General features: G+C 47.7%; 1 protein-coding gene across 5 annotated transcripts in view; it reads right to left on the reverse strand.

The window, feature by feature from the left end:
- Positions 1-2,533: 2,533 nt before the first annotated feature.
- tp53bp1 (tumor protein p53 binding protein, 1) overlaps positions 2,534-15,482 on the reverse strand; it is a 119,709-nt gene continuing 106,760 nt past the window's right edge. For 3 of the 5 annotated variants that reach the window (XM_068015552.1, XM_068015553.1, XM_068015551.1), the window contains exons 22-29: positions 11,122-11,540; positions 9,311-9,502; positions 7,910-8,086; positions 6,969-7,181; positions 6,407-6,501; positions 4,992-5,191; positions 4,336-4,481; positions 2,534-2,877 (exon numbers count right to left, since the gene is read on the reverse strand). In XM_068015552.1, the coding sequence (XP_067871653.1) occupies positions 2,690-2,877; positions 4,336-4,481; positions 4,992-5,191; positions 6,407-6,501; positions 6,969-7,181; positions 7,910-8,086; positions 9,311-9,502; positions 11,122-11,540 (1,630 nt within the window). In that variant the 3' untranslated portion in view covers positions 2,534-2,689. The remainder of the gene's footprint in view (positions 2,878-4,335; positions 4,482-4,991; positions 5,192-6,406; positions 6,502-6,968; positions 7,182-7,909; positions 8,087-9,310; positions 9,503-11,121; positions 11,541-15,482) is intronic. The other 2 variants (XM_068015554.1, XM_068015555.1) reach the window with 2 other exon arrangements.

A 15,482-nucleotide genomic window follows, 5' to 3' on the forward strand; every position in this document is an offset into this window, starting at 1 on the left:
GAATGGCCTATTCCTGCTCCTATTTTCTATGTTTCTGTCTGGCAGGTGTGGGTAGATCTGTCCCTTTGGTGTCCAATTTTTTACAGAAAATTCCAGAAGCACACTTGCAACAAAGACAGCCACAAAGTCAGCAAACCTAACTGCAATGCAAATCAGCTGAGCTCAAGGAAATGAACAAATTGTCTTCGGCTTTGTCTTTCCTCTGTGGTCCCTGCTCCTGCCACCAGATGGCAGCATCGCTACAGCATAGTGAGTGTGCTGCTTGTTCCTCAATAGAGGATAGGTTGTACTGAATGGAGGACAAAACAATGTCATCTAATTTTACTGTTCTTTTTTAAGTTGGGCCACAAAAGAAGACACTCTCAAGATGCGAGAGAAGATTAAATGTTTGAAGGGAGAAGGTTTTGTAGGCCTATGGGGAAAGAGCAGGGAAGTGGGACGAATTGCGTAGCTCTTTCAAAGAATTCTCACAGTAGCTTGGGTTTAAAAGTTGACACAGGAAGGCGGCTAATGGAGATAAATATTGCACAGCAGAGAGATCCTTGGAATAATGTTAGTCGTGGTATATTTAATGAAACATAATCAGATTAAATATTCCACCCCCGACCCAACTCCTTTCCTGGAGTGGCAGACAGCTATTCAACTACAGGGGCATCGCAACTGAGCCAAATTCTGTTCTGACACCCGCACATGAAAAATTTCAGCCGGGGATTTCCCCGATCAATGATTATAACTGGGAATCTTGGCTGATTTCCCATCTGTGGGGATGGGGAATAATGAAGGTACCGGACACTCACCCCACCCCCACCCCCACCACTAACCTCCCCCTTCCCCCTCCATTTACCATCTCTTACCTCCTCAAGCACTCTGCCCATCTTATTACCTGTGCAAGAAGAGTTGGGACACAAGTCAGTCATCGACCCTCACCCAGCCCTATCCACTCCTATTGTGCCTACTCTGACCCAGCTGTTTACATCCACCAGTCTCTGCTTCTTTCCTCCCTGTAGCTGATAAGTCAGCTAGTAGTTTGTGCGTGGACCATCAATAAGTTATGCCTTCAAGGCCCCACTCCAGAGACTTGAGCATATAATCTCAGCCGATACTCCCAGTACAGTACTGAGGGAGTACTGCACTGTTGGATGTGCCATCTTTCAGAGGAAATGCTTAAAGTAAACATGAAACTGTCAGATTGTCAAAAACCCAACTGGGTCACTAATGTTCCTTCAGGTAAGGAAACCTGCCATTCTCATCTGGTCAGGGCCTATATGTGACTCCAGCCCCACACCAATGTGCTTGATGCTTAATTGCCCTCTGCAATGGTCCAGCAAGACACTGTTATGTCAGACTCACTGGCAGTGGTTCAAGGCAGCTCACCACCACCTTAAGGGACAACTAGGGATGGACAATGAAAACTAGGCTTGCATTTCTATTGCCTTTCTGAACTTCAGGGGTTCCCCCCCAAAGCACAAGTATAGTCACTGTTGTAATGTAGGAAACAAGTTTACACAGCAAGATCCCACAAAACAGCAACGTGATCATGACCGGATAATCTGTTTTTTGTGATGTTGGTTGAGGGCTATATTATAGCCGGAGAACTCCCCTGCTTTCTTCAAGATTGTGCCATGGGATCTTTTACATCCACTTGAGAAGGCAGATGGGAGGGCCCTTGGTTTAATGACTCATCCCAACGACAGCACCCTCCAGCTTTGCAGCACTCCCTCAGCACTACACTGGAGCGTAAGCCGAGATTTTGTGCTCCAGTTTCTTGAGTGTAAGCCCCAGCCGACTCCAGCACTTGAGCACGTGATCCAGGGCAGCACTCCAGTGCATTACTGAGGGAGTACTGCATTATCAGAAGTGCCATCATTTGGATGGGATATTCAACTGAAACCCTGTCTGCCTATTCAGGTTCTGGATGTTGAGGGAGCCCAGGGCCACTATCTGAAGAGAAACCGAGTTTTCTCTCAGTACCCTGGTTAAGAGCTTCAAAACCAACTGCACCAAAGAGATTAAATGTTGAATCATCTCATTCTGTTTTCATGGGTCTTGTTGTGCACCACATGGCTGCAATATTCAGCTATGTTGCAAAAGTGCACTTCTAAATGTAAATCCTTGTACGTGAAGCATATTGGCATACCTGAGAGGAGTGAAAAACAGTGTAAGGAAGACTTGTGTTTCTACAAGACTGATGTCTCAGTACACAGCAATTACAAAGCTTTTTTAAAAAATGAATGAAGGGTTTTGTGACGGAAATTAGGGAGAAAGTGTTTCCGCTGGCAGCAGAGTTGCTAACCAGCGGACACAGATTTAAGATTAATTGGCAGAAAGGGTGGGGCCGGGGGAGATGAGAACTTTTACAAAAAAGGATCAAGGCCAACAATCAACACTCACCCAAGCTGATACGTTGCCTCAAAGCCAGCGCCGATTTCAGCTCAGTCTGTTCCCATGAATAAATTATTCACAGTTCAAAAATAAAATTAATTTAAATCTGACAAAAAGGCCGAGAAACACGGTTTATTCCATTATTTTTTAATAAAAATGAAACCAATAAAACTATGTACATTTTCATACATGCAGTTACAAACACAGACAATTAAAAGCTTCTAAAATGTAAAACAACAGCACAATTGATTGGCGGTTGAGGGAGCAAGGGGAAGGAGAGGGAAGGGGCATGATCGGATGTTTCCTTTTAGCTGGGTTTATAGGTGTGTTTGTACTTGGGGTGGTTGTTGTGACTGACTCTCTGTCCCGTGACCAAGCTCTGGATGATCCACTCCTGCGAGACTACAGGCAGGGCCAGCGACTCAGCACACTTCAGCAACAATGGCGGACAGGAGGAATCGGTCACCACAATGTCACAGGTCCCCAACGGGACGTCTGAAAGCACAAGAAACAACGATCAGTTTAACCAAAAAGGCATTTTCGCATCCCTTTCCGGCCTCAAAACACCAGAGGCTGATCTTTGCACCCAGTTATGTTCTGAAGTAGACAGTGGGACTAAAGAGAGCACAGCAGACCTACTGTGCAATGTCACCACCCATTGATGGTCTCAGAGACCAAGGGTGGGCATTTACTGGACTAAGAAGCATTTCAGGCACAGTGTCGAGGGAGCTTTACTCTGTATCTAACCCCTGTTTTTTAATGTCTGACAAACTTCCAAGACTTCAAACACATGGAAGAAGAGAAGAGAACAATATACAAAAAACCCTGAGACAGTCAGAAAACAACAGCAGGAGGAGAAGGAGGGAAATGAATCTCTGTTTATGTTTTAATTTGAAGACCCCCCCCCCACCCCGCAGAAACAGAGTCACATTTAAACAGTTTATCTAACCCCCGTGCTGTACCTGTCCTGGGAGTGTTTGATGGGGACAGTGTAGAGGGAGCTTTACTCTGTATCGAACCCTGTGCTGTACCTGTCCTGGGAGTGTTTGATGGGGACAGTGTAGAGGGAGCTTTACTCTGTATCTAACCCTGTGCTGTACCTGTCCTGGGGAGTGTTTGATGGGGACAGTGTAGAGGGAGCTTTACTCTGTATCTAACCCTGTGCTGTACCTGTCCTGGGAGTGTTTGATGGGGACAGTGTAGAGGGAGCTTTACTCTGTATCTAACCCTGTGCTGTACCTGTCCTGGGAGTGTTTGATGGGGACAGTGTAGAGGGAGCTTTACTCTGTATCTAACCCTGTGCTGTACCTGTCCTGGGGAGTGTTTGATGGGGACAGTGTAGAGGGAGCTTTACTCTGTATCTAACCCTGTGCTGTACCTGTCCTGGGAGTGTTTGATGGGGACAGTGTAGAGGGAGCTTTACTCTGTATCTAACCCTGTGCTGTACCTGTCCTGGGGAGTGTTTGATGGGGACAGTGTAGAGGGAGCTTTACTCTGTATCTAACCCTGTGCTGTACCTGTCCTGGGAGTGTTTGATGGGGACAGTGTAGAGGGAGCTTTACTCTGTATCTAACCCTGTGCTGTACCTGTCCTGGGGAGTGTTTGATGGGGACAGTGTAGAGGGAGCTTTACTCTGTATCTAACCCTGTGCTGTACCTGTCCTGGGAGTGTTTGATGTGGACAGTGTAGAGGGAGCTTTACTCTGTATCTAACCCTGTGCTGTACCCTGTCCTGGAAATGCTGATACTGATTATTTTCGACACTAAGTGTTTCGATCCCTATTTTTAACACTCCTTGCTTTAACACTAGGAAGAGAACAGGCCTCACTATTTTTATAGTGCAAGTGGCGAACGTCTGCAAGTTTCACACAACTACACAGATTTCACTAATGACCAACCCGCACCCGCTTCCCCCCCCACACCCCACCCCAAACGGCGGGCTGAAGCTGCTCACCCTTGTTGTGTGCTGTTGAATTGTGCTGTCTGACTGACATTGCCCCTCCCATCATCAGTATCTCTGACCAAAGGCTGAGAAAACTCTCCTGCTGATCTGAAACAAGCAGCACCTTCATGTTCTTGAACGGAGTGGTCCGAGGATGCCTGTGGAATAGAGCGGGAATACATCAGGAAGACAGATCGACAAAGTTTATTTAAAATGTTTTCATTGGCTTTGGGGTGTCGCCAAATGTTTTGGAAGCTCGACTATGGAGATTAAGTGGGTGGGTAGAGTCAGTGATAGGGGAGAGTGGACATGGGCTGTGAGAGGGGATTAAATGGGTGGGTAGAGTCAGTGATAGGGGAGAGTGTACATGGGCTGTGAGAGGGGATTAAATGGGTGGGTAGAGTCAGTGATAACGGAGAGTGTACATGGGCTGTGGGTGATTAAATGGGTGGGTAGAGTCAGTGATAGGGGAGAGTGTACATGGGCTATGAGAGGGGATTAAATGGGTGGGTAGAGTCAGTGATAGGGGAGAGTGTACATGGGCTGTGGGAGGGGATTAAATGGGCGGGTAGAGTCAGTGATAGGGAATAAAGATCCACACTCTCCCCTAACAACAGTGGAGAATAAAAATAGAAAATGATGGAGAAATGAAAGACCCATCTTCTCACCACTCTAGGATGCGGTCTGCCTCCACACTATATCCTGCAGGAAGCAAGTAATTCTTGTAAGGCTGCAGCTGGTTTGAGAGGCAGCTGTCCCGGACCCACAGGTTAGACACACACGGGACTCCACTGGCGATACAGAGGAAATACTTCTTCGTTCGACAATGCTGGTCTGCTATCAGTACGCACTGAAACGCAGCTTTACACTGAAACACAACAGGGTCACGCCGTGAGTCTCACCGTGCAGGAAAGCAGCCTCTGGAAAATATTTAAGTGGCTGTACATAACTACTTGAGTTTAGTTGTCCATTAAGGAGTTGCCCCGTTCCTCTTTACATCTGGGACCACACTCGGAATGCAGCACAAGTGACTGACTGCTGGCTCTATAGATTATGTCTCAAAGTTGAGTTTGGGCATGAACTCTGAGCGCAGAACTAGACCCTAACTTGGCCAACATTGCTTCAGAGAAACTGGACACGATTAGGGGACCTCTCGATATCACCTTGTTGGTGTCGGTACGAGAGGGAGCTGAACTCTCCTGTACTTGATGCCAACTCTGACTGGCACCATTGATTGGAGGGTGGCAGCAAAGTGTTTCAAGCAACATCACCTTGAGGAAGTAAAAAGATACACGTATGGGCTGGGAAAATTTACAGTGATAGGTATTCACAGTGAATTGCCACAGATTTCCCATGCTCTTGTAACTGGTGAATTAACAGCTCTCTCTGGATCCATTGTACAATCACTGCTGCATTGATGTCTGGCTCAACTAGCCATAGTGACAGAGTTACTGCAATTGTGGTGAGACAGGAGAGTGGTGTCAGTGGCTTTGTGGATAACACTCTCATCTGAGGCAGAACATTGTGGGTTCAAGCCACACGGCCGAGACTTCAGCACAAAAATCCAGCCCGATACTCCCAGTGCAGTACTGAGGGAGCCCTGTATTGTCAAAGGTGCTGCCTTTTGGATGAGACGTTAAACCGAGGTCCTGTCTGCCTTCTCAGGTGGATGTAAAAGATCCCATTTGAAGGAGGGCAGGGGAGTTCTCCCCAGCGTCCTGACCAATAGTTTATCTGTCAACCGTCACTAAAACGGATTATCTGGACATCATCATATTGCCATTTGTGGGATCTTGCTGTGCACAAATTGGCTCCTGCATTTCCTATATTACAACAGTGATTCAAAAGTACTTCACTGGCTGTAAAGTGATTTGAGACGTGCTGAGGTTATGAAAGGCGCTAGATCAATGCAACCCTTTCACTGTACAGCTGACAGCAGTCTGCCTGCATGTCAGTTTGTTGCATCGTTTCATTTGGTGTTAATCCCTTCATTCTCCTCCTTTACCTCCCCACTTACCCAAGATCAGTGTCAGAGCAGCAGGGCTCATTATAGAAAAAAATATATATATATTTTTTTTTTTACCTGTGCTTCGTTGAAATCCTGGAGGATGTATCCACCACCAGCTCGTAGCTGTGACTCTGTGTACTGCTTATTGTAAGCTGCAGTCTCCACGTACTCTACAGTTAAACAGGGACACAGTGAGATACCAACTTCACCCATCAACCTACTATCCAAATACTGGGATCTACCCATTCTCTCTGTGTGCCTCAGTGACACACAGTGAATTTACAACCTGAAGCTTGGGTGATATATTACAGCCGCTAATTCTGGTTGGATTATTCCCGGACGTTCGATCAGGTGATGCAGTTTGCAAACCTGCTGTGAAAAGTTGGAGTGTCTCACTGGAGGGGAGGGACTGGGTATTGGAAAACTCCCCCTCACACCCCCGCTGCAGTGGTGGTTTCTCTGTCCTCCCTCATGTGTTGCAGACTCTGTTCCCCTCCCCCCAGTGTTGCCCTCTCTCCAATGCCCCTCATTTCCACTGCCCCCCCCCCCCCACCCCCCACCCCCCAATCTCGTCAGCTTAGTCATAATGAACTAACAATAGAGACATGGGCAGGAGAGAAGGAAAGACTGGGCTCACCCTCATCGTCCTCACCGCTGATTGCTCCGTCCCGTTGAGCTTGCTTGTTCATCCGCCGGTCTGCTTCTGTTGCCACGGTGAGAATGAAGGCGTAGCCCACAAACAAGGTGGGGCTTTTTGGTATAGGACCGTGCTGGGCTTCCACCAAGGTGCTGGACTCACCGCAGACATCTCCCTCCGAGCGGCTTGAAAACCCACTTGTCTTAGTGCTCCCTGCAGACCAGAAACCACAACCCTCAGAATTAACAGCACAAAGGCAGGCCATTCAGCCCATCTGCTCCATGATGGTGTTTATGCTGCACATGAGCTCCTCCCACCCCTCTTCATTTCAGCCTAACCACAATCCTCCTATTCCTTTCTCCCTTGTGTGTTTTCCAGTTTCCCCTTAAACGCATCTATACTATTTGCCTCAACCATTCCCAGTGGTAGCGAGTTCCACATTCTCACCAGTCTCTCCATAAAGAAGTTTCTCCTGAATTCCCTTATTGGATTTATTATGCGTGACTCTCTTACATTCATGGCTCTTACTTTTAGTATCCCCAAAAAGTGGAAATATCTTCTCCAAGTCGACTCTATTAAACAATTTCATTATCTTAAAGAATTCTAGCAGCTCACAAGTCAGAGAAAAGAGCCCGGCTTGCTCAAACCTTCCTGCTAGTTGGAACCTCTGTTCTGGCCCTAGGAGGAAAAGGCAGCTGAGGAATGACCCAACAGCAATCGTTAATATTTGAACATGCTAAGGAAAATGGATAAATACTTGAAAGGAACATTTGCAGGGCTATGGGGAAAGAGCAGGGGGGAGTGGGAACTAACTGGATAGATCTTTCAAAGAGTCAGCACAGGCACGATGAGCCGAATGGCCTCCTTCTGTGCTGTACACTTCTGTGCTTCTAATAATGAACAGCCATTCCCAATCCGGTTGCCAAATGTCTCGCCGTTACCGGATTTTGTGGCCCCCGGTTTGCGCCCACGTTTTGCAGGAGAGCGTTCCTCGTCTGAGCTGATCAGCTTCCTCTTCCCCGAGAGCACCATGGCCCTCGGGCTGTCCCCCTGTTTCCGGGTCGGAGTGCTGGCGCCAAGGTTGCTGCGACGCTTTCGTTTCCCTTCCACCAGGTTATCTGGGGGCAAAGGTTTAATTCATCATTGTAGAGACGCACCTCAGCTCAACACCCGTTACATCAGAAAGGCTCAAAGCCCCTGTCCAGCTGGTTTACAACAACCCTGCATTTATATAGCACCTCCAACAATGGGGAAAAAAACTCACTTCACAGGAACGTTACTAAACAAAAATTTACACTGAGCCAAATAAGGAGATATTCCGACAGGCGACTAAAAGCCGGGCTTTAATTAGTATTTTAGAAAGGAGGAGAGAGGTGCAGAGGTTTGGGGAGGGAATTCCAGAGCCTGGGGCCCAGGCAGCTGCAAGCACAGACACCAATGGTGGAGCGATTAAAATCGGGGATGCACAAGAGGCCAGAATTGGACAAGCGCAGATATCTGAGCATTATAGAGCTGAAGGAGATTACAGAGAAAGGGAGGGGCAAGACCATGGGGAGATTTGGATACCAGTCTGACAGTGATGACAAATAATTAAATCATATTACGTATAATGCAAAGAGGTATAAAATAAATACATTTATAAAGAGGTATAAAATACATTTAGAAATAGAGACAGAGTTAAAAGCAAGAAAGTTATGCTGAACATTTATAAATCACTAATTCGACAATTCTAGGCACTAGATTTTAGGAAAGATGTCAAAGCCGTGGAGTGGGTAGAGGAGATTTACCAGAATGATGCTGAGGACGAGGGACTTCAGTTACGTGGAGATACTGAAGAAGCTGTGATTGATTTCCTTATGGCAGAGGAGGTTAAGGGGAGATTTAATAGAGCTGTTCAAAATTATGAGAGATTCTGGGAGTAATCAGAGGACACAGATTTAAGATGATCAGCAAAATAATTTTTTTCTGAGGCAGCAAGTTATGACCTGGAACAATAACAATACTCAACTTGGTACAGGGACACTTGTCTTCACTCACCAGGATTGACCACGCTCTCCCAGCTTGCTGTGCACCAGGAGAGCTACAGCCTTCATCCAGGCCCACAGTCGGTTCCCCCACCTCCCATCACTTCCAAAACTGGCCACGATTCCCAGCCTAAACTGCCATGTGTCCCACAAGGGAGGAGGAGGGCCAGACTCGTGATGCCTTCCGTGGTTCAATAGCCCACTGGCATTCACCGCCGAGGCTCAGGCAGTTGAGGCAAGGGTGCGTCCCTGGTAAAACAAGAGCAAATGGGCGGCCCAGAGGTAGCACCGCCTTGGGGAGCCTTCTTCCCCACTTACCCAAGCTGATGTCGGCTGCCATGGTGAGAGGGGTGGTTGCCTCACAAGGATCAAGACCGAACTGCTCGCGCAGTCGGTTGCCCTGCTCGAGCGACAGAATGACCGCCATTCGCTTGTACCACTTCTGTAGACCATCCTTCTCGATGCAGTAGTAAAACTCCTCCGCCTCCTTCCGGTGAGCCTTCACGATACCTGTAGATAATGGCACACGAGAAGCTCGCTGTCTTTACAAGTGGTTTGTCAGCCTTTATTGCAAGGGGATTGGACTAGAACAAAGTCTGGCCGATATACACTTTAACTCCATTTACAGCTCCACATCACCTGAAATCACTGACCCAACAAACATCTAATCTCAGTCTCCATAGTTCCAAGCTTCCCCCAGCAAACATGCTCTTTTGTGGCAGACGGTAAGAAATTTACACTAACTTTTGCCTGCATAGAAAACCGGAAATTTTTTTTTTTGAATGAGTTGAGAGACTGGTCAATGTTGGGATTCAGGGGTCCTTGTACAGGAATCACAGTAAGTTAACGTGTAGATAATTTGGAAGCCAAAGGTATGTTAGCCTTTATTGTAAAGGGTTTTGAGTATGTGAGCAAGGAAGTCTTGCTGTAATTATACAGGGTTTTAGTGGTGCTGTACCTGGAGTAGTGTGTACATTTTTGCTCTCTTTACCGAAGGAAGGATATGTTGCTTTAGGTTTACTAAATTGATTCCTGGAATGAGAGGGCTGAGGACAGACAGAGTAGATAGACTGATATTCCCTGGAGTTTAGAAGAATAAGAGGTGACCTCATTGAAAAATATAAAATTCTTAAGGGGTAACGCTGAGAGACTGTTTCCCCTGGCTGGAAAGTCTAGAAGTACGGGCCACAGTCGACTCTAGGGGTATGGGGGAAAGTAAGGGAGAAATCTCTGGACAACCCATTGATGATGTAGCTGCCATATCATAAGACAATTGGTAGACAGAAGGGATATGGGATTGGGACGGGACAGTGGAGTCGATGTAGATGTTGGGCCTTATTGAATGGCATAGCAGGCTCGAGGGGCCGAATGGCCTACTCCAGCTCCTATTTATGTCCGTATGCCGACAGAGCAGAGCGTGACACAATACTCTGAGCTGCACAACAGCTGTTTGCCTTGACACATAGGAGCAGGAGTAGGGCATTCAGCCCATCGAGCCTGCTCCACAAATTAAATCGTATTGTATGACTGCAAATCCAGCAGCCACAGGTGAAAGTGTTCTCACCCCCTCACACTCACCTTTCCCCTATCAAAAAGAGTCTCAAGGTGCTTTACAATGAGAGAACAGAGGGGACAACAAGCAGGGCTCCAGATGAGAATAGAGCAGTGATCGGAAGACTGAGATGAAAGCAGCCACGAGACCAAAGGTGATGGGAGTGAATCCTGAGGAGGGGCTGAAGGGTCAGCTGCAGGTGGGCAAGGCCAAGGGAATGCACAGTAGTGCAAAATCCAGTGCAATAGGACAACCTATCAGATTCATGATCATTTTTACTGATTCTGGGTTTTTATTTGGGTATTAAAGGGATATGGATCTGAGGCAGATTAAATAGGGTTAAGATACAAATCAGCTATAATTTAATTGAGCGGCAGAACAGGCTTGAAGGGCTGAATAGCCTTACCATGTTCCTATGCAACAGGTTCAAGAGGCTCTATGGCCGTACTCCCGATCTGAATGTATTTCCAGACTTTTTCTTTTAAAAACTGAATCAAAATTCTCCTTCAGTAGGATTCGATCTCTGGCCTGGCGACATAACCCGCTATATCCTGCCTAGGGAGCGGACACCAGATACCTGCACTGAAGTACTCGTCATCAGACAGGGCCGTCACCTCCGTCTCCACAGGGATGGGGTCGCACAGCAGGATGTCCTTGCCCGGCACTTCGCACTCATAGCCGTCATCGAACCGCACCTTGTACTTGCCGTCGCCGGAGTCACGGGTAATCGCTCCCGAGTAGAAGTATCCATTGGATGACCACTTGGCAACTACCCGCAGCCCCACGAAGCTACTGGCCTGGGAGGCCGGGAGCTCAGGGTCAGAGGGCAACGACCCCTGGGGACGTGGGATCTCCGGTGAGCCCGAGCGGGGGAGGGGCGGGGGAACCGCCTTCTCCGGGGGACGCGCCATGATGCGGGTGTAGTGTTCCTCCTCAGGAGATGTGGCACTCGACAGGTCATCTCCACGCGCCCGGGGTGACACCTGCATCATCTCCCTGCAGGAAAAAAAATGAGGACAAGAGACGGGGCGTTAGAGAGAAGGGAAAAGAAGAGAAAGAACGCAATGAGTACTTTTCTCCCCCCTCCCAAATGAGGGGTTCAAATCTCAGGGCATGCAGACTGAAACCCAAGAATTTAGTTGGGAAGTCAGGGGAATATTTTTTCACCCACAGCACAATGAAGTTGTGGAATAAGTTATCGTACTAGAGAGAGGTGTGTACATGGGTAAATTCAATGCTCCCAGTAGAAAGCCTGTTTATGATCGCTACTGCCCTCAGAAGCCACGCCCCCCAGCGCAGGGAGCAAACAAGGTAGCAAGGTAAATCCATTTAACAGGAAAAAGAGGAAAAGACTCCCATTTATATAGCGCCTCTCACATCCCAAAGTGCGTTATAACCAATTAATTACTTTTGAAGTGTAATCTAGAAAACATAGTAGCCAAATTACGCACAGCAAGCTCCCACAATGAGATAATGACCAGATAATCAGTTTCAGTGATGTCGGTTGAGGGATTAACTATTGGCTGGGTCAACCTGCTCTTCTTTGAAGTTGTGGCTGCAAAATCTTTTAACTCGAGGGGAGACAGAGCTTTGGTTAAACATCTGATCCAAACAACAGCACCTCTGACAGTGCAGTGTTCCCTCAGTACTGCGCTGGGAGTGTCAGCCTGTATTATGGGCTCAAGTCTCTGACGTAGGATGTGAACCCATATCCTTCTGACTCAGTGGCAAGAGTACTACATGCTGAGCCACAAAGGTCAGGAGGTCAATCTCTACAAACACAGAGCACAGCGGTCCCACAATCATTACCCCCCCCCTCCTCCTCCTCCCTGCCCAAACACACTCCTGATGGACAACCTCTTCCCTACAGCATAACCTTCACCACTTTCCTACACTTAACCCCACCCTGTTAATACCCTGGGCCTTGACAGTGCAAAAATATATCAGCCAGGGTTACCTCACCAGACCATAATTCTCCAGCCAGCACGGAGGTTAGCCGAGGATGCCACTGGGCTTTGTTTCGAAGCTCTAACTGGTCCAATAACCCAGGCTCTAACAAAGAATGGATGGGGAAAAGGGTGCGATTTAAAAGTGCCCTGAAGACAGTGACTGTCTCAATCATCTGATCTAATGCTATGCAGAGACCTTTCAAAATTGGACACAGCTACCTTCAGCATTCCTCCCTGCCCAAAGACACACTCACTCATCCAACCCTCCACTTTCTGTTTCCTCATCTCTTCAACTACAAGAGACTGCCAATTCTGAGCTGCCTTCCATCTGCAGATCATGACAGGACTTCCTCTACAACCTCTCAGATATATACCATTATCCCCAAGACTTCATATCTTCACATATTTACATCCACACAGTCCACCTTTCCATCGGACAGCTCGAAGGTGCGGCACTCATTGTTAGTGTGTAAATGTCATTGTAAGAGGATTTGAGTACACGCAGCAAGGATGTCTTACTGCAGTTATACAGGGCCTTGGTGAGACCACATCTAGAGTATTGTGTGCAGTTTAGCTCTCCTTATCTGAGGAAGGATGTTCTTGCCATGGAGTGAGTGCAAAGAAGATTTACTAGGCTGATTCCTGGGACGGCAGGATTGATGTATGAGGAGAGATTGGGTCGACTAGGCCTATATTCACTAGAGTTTAGAAGAACGAGAGGAGACCTCATAGAAACCTATAAAATCCGAACAGGACTAGACAGGCCAGATGCAGGGAGGATGTTCCCACTGGCTGGGGAATCCAGAACCAGGGGTCACAGTCTCAGGATACAGGGTATGCCATTTAGAACCGAGATGAGGAGAAATTTCTTCAGAGGGTGCTGAACCTGTGGAATTCTCTACCGCAGAAGGCAGTGGAGGCTAAGTCATTAAATATATTGAAGAAGGAGACAGATATATTTCTTAATGCCAAAGGGATATGGGGAGAAAGTAGGAACAGGTTACTGAATTAAACGGTCAGCCATGATCTTTTTTGAATGGCGGAGCAGGCCCGAAGGGCCGAATGGCCTACTCCTGCTCCTATTTTCTACGTTTCCACAACCACACAAAGGTAGTCTCCTCCGCCAACTCAACAGCTTAAGGACTGATACAGAACATTTGGCCCATCAAACAGATTGTCTGCTCTGTAAGACTCCATCCAGTCTCCTTTTACAGAACAACTGAGTGCCACAGTGTTAGACTCTGGGGGAGTCTAGTCAAGACTGACACAATAAAAGTCTTTTTTATTTAATGATTCTTGGGATGCGGGCATCGCTGGCAAGGCCGGTATTGGTCAGTCTCCTAGTTGCCCCTGGAGGTGGTGGCCTTGAACTGCTTCAGTCTGTGTGCTGAAGGTACATCCACAGTGCTGTTCGACTGGGAGTTTAACTGAGCAAGAATGAAGGAATGGCAATATATTGCCAAATCAGGATGATGTGCGGCTTAGAGAACTTGCAGGTGGTGGTGTTCCCATGCGCCTGCTACCTTTGTTCCTCTTGGTGGTAGAGGTCACTGAGGTAGAGGTAGGGGTCTTGCCTCCTCTCTCTGCCAGATGTGAGGGCCCTGTACGAAATGGGAAAACAGCTAGAGAACACTGTCCTGGGATGGTGTGGAATGTTCCACAGGAGCAGTTGTTCCTCTGAGGCTGAGAATAATGTTTGTTGGGGAGCTCTGCTTGTGGCTGTGTTTTTCCAGACCTGGGAGTGCTCGATGTTCAGAAACACCAACATTACTCACCCCAGTGAGGGGGGAAACATTTAAAAATAAAAAGAAAGGTTTATTTATTTATTTTTATTTAGAGATACAGCACTGAAACAGGCCCTTCGGCCCTCCGAGTCTGTGCCGACCATCAACCACCCATTTATACTAATCCTACACTAATTCCATACCCCTACCACATCCCCACATTTCCCTACCACCTACCTATACTGGGGGCAATTTTATAATGGCCAATTTATCTATCAACCTGCAAGTCTTTTGGCTGTGGGAGGAAACCAGAGCACCCGGAGGAAACCCACGCAGACACAGGGAGAACTTGCAAACTCCACACAGGCAGTACCCAGAACTGAACCCGGGTCGCTGGAGCTGTGAGGCTGCGGTGCTAACCACTGCGCCACTGTGCCGCCCCGGTCCCACAGTATATTCTGAAAGTTATAATCACTGCTAATCAGGTGTTCTCATCCAAAGTTGAACTTGGTCAAACTCAACGTGGACATACTATATTTTTTGTCACAAGGATAACAGCCTTCCTTTGCCCTGCAGCACACTCCTTAACTACCCTTGATTATGGGATGTGCAACACATGACTGCAGCTCTCAACGTGCAAGGGCTTCTCTGTAACTCAGACGATTGCTTCCTTTGCCTTGGTTTCTCGGTGTTCTAATTCAACCCTCCAGTACAACCAGCCTCCGTCACCGAGCCCCTCACTTCCTCAGTACCTTCCGACTTCCACAAAAAAAAACTTGTATTATATTAAAAGTGCTGTATAAATACAACATCACAAGGTGTTTCACAGGAGTGTTATAAAGCGGAGGTTTGACATTGGGACACGCAAGGCAAAGTGACCAAAAGCTTGGTCAAAGGAGGAAAGAGAAGTTTAGGGAGGGAATTCCAGAGCTTAGGGCCCAGGCAGCTGAAGGGTACAACCTCTAAAGGCCTGCTACCCAACACCAACCCGACAGGACCCGACAACACGTGTCGGGGTCGGGTCGGACACACACGGTAACTGAGCCGGGAATCCGGGATGAAACGGAGTCTGCGCAGTGAGTGAGTGATGTCACTGTGATGTCATCACACAGGCACTGCAGCTTCCTGGAGCATCCCAGTCGGAAGGTGAGTAAAGGGATGGTCGGGTCGGGCTCAGGTCGAAATTGGAGGGACTCAGGCCGGGTCTGGATCGGTCGGGTTCGGGTTGGGTTCTTTTTCCTGACCTGAGCAGGCCTTTAACGACC

Source organism: Heterodontus francisci, chromosome 35, assembly GCF_036365525.1.
Source record: "Heterodontus francisci isolate sHetFra1 chromosome 35, sHetFra1.hap1, whole genome shotgun sequence".
In the NCBI taxonomy this organism is placed as follows: domain Eukaryota; kingdom Metazoa; phylum Chordata; class Chondrichthyes; order Heterodontiformes; family Heterodontidae; genus Heterodontus; species Heterodontus francisci.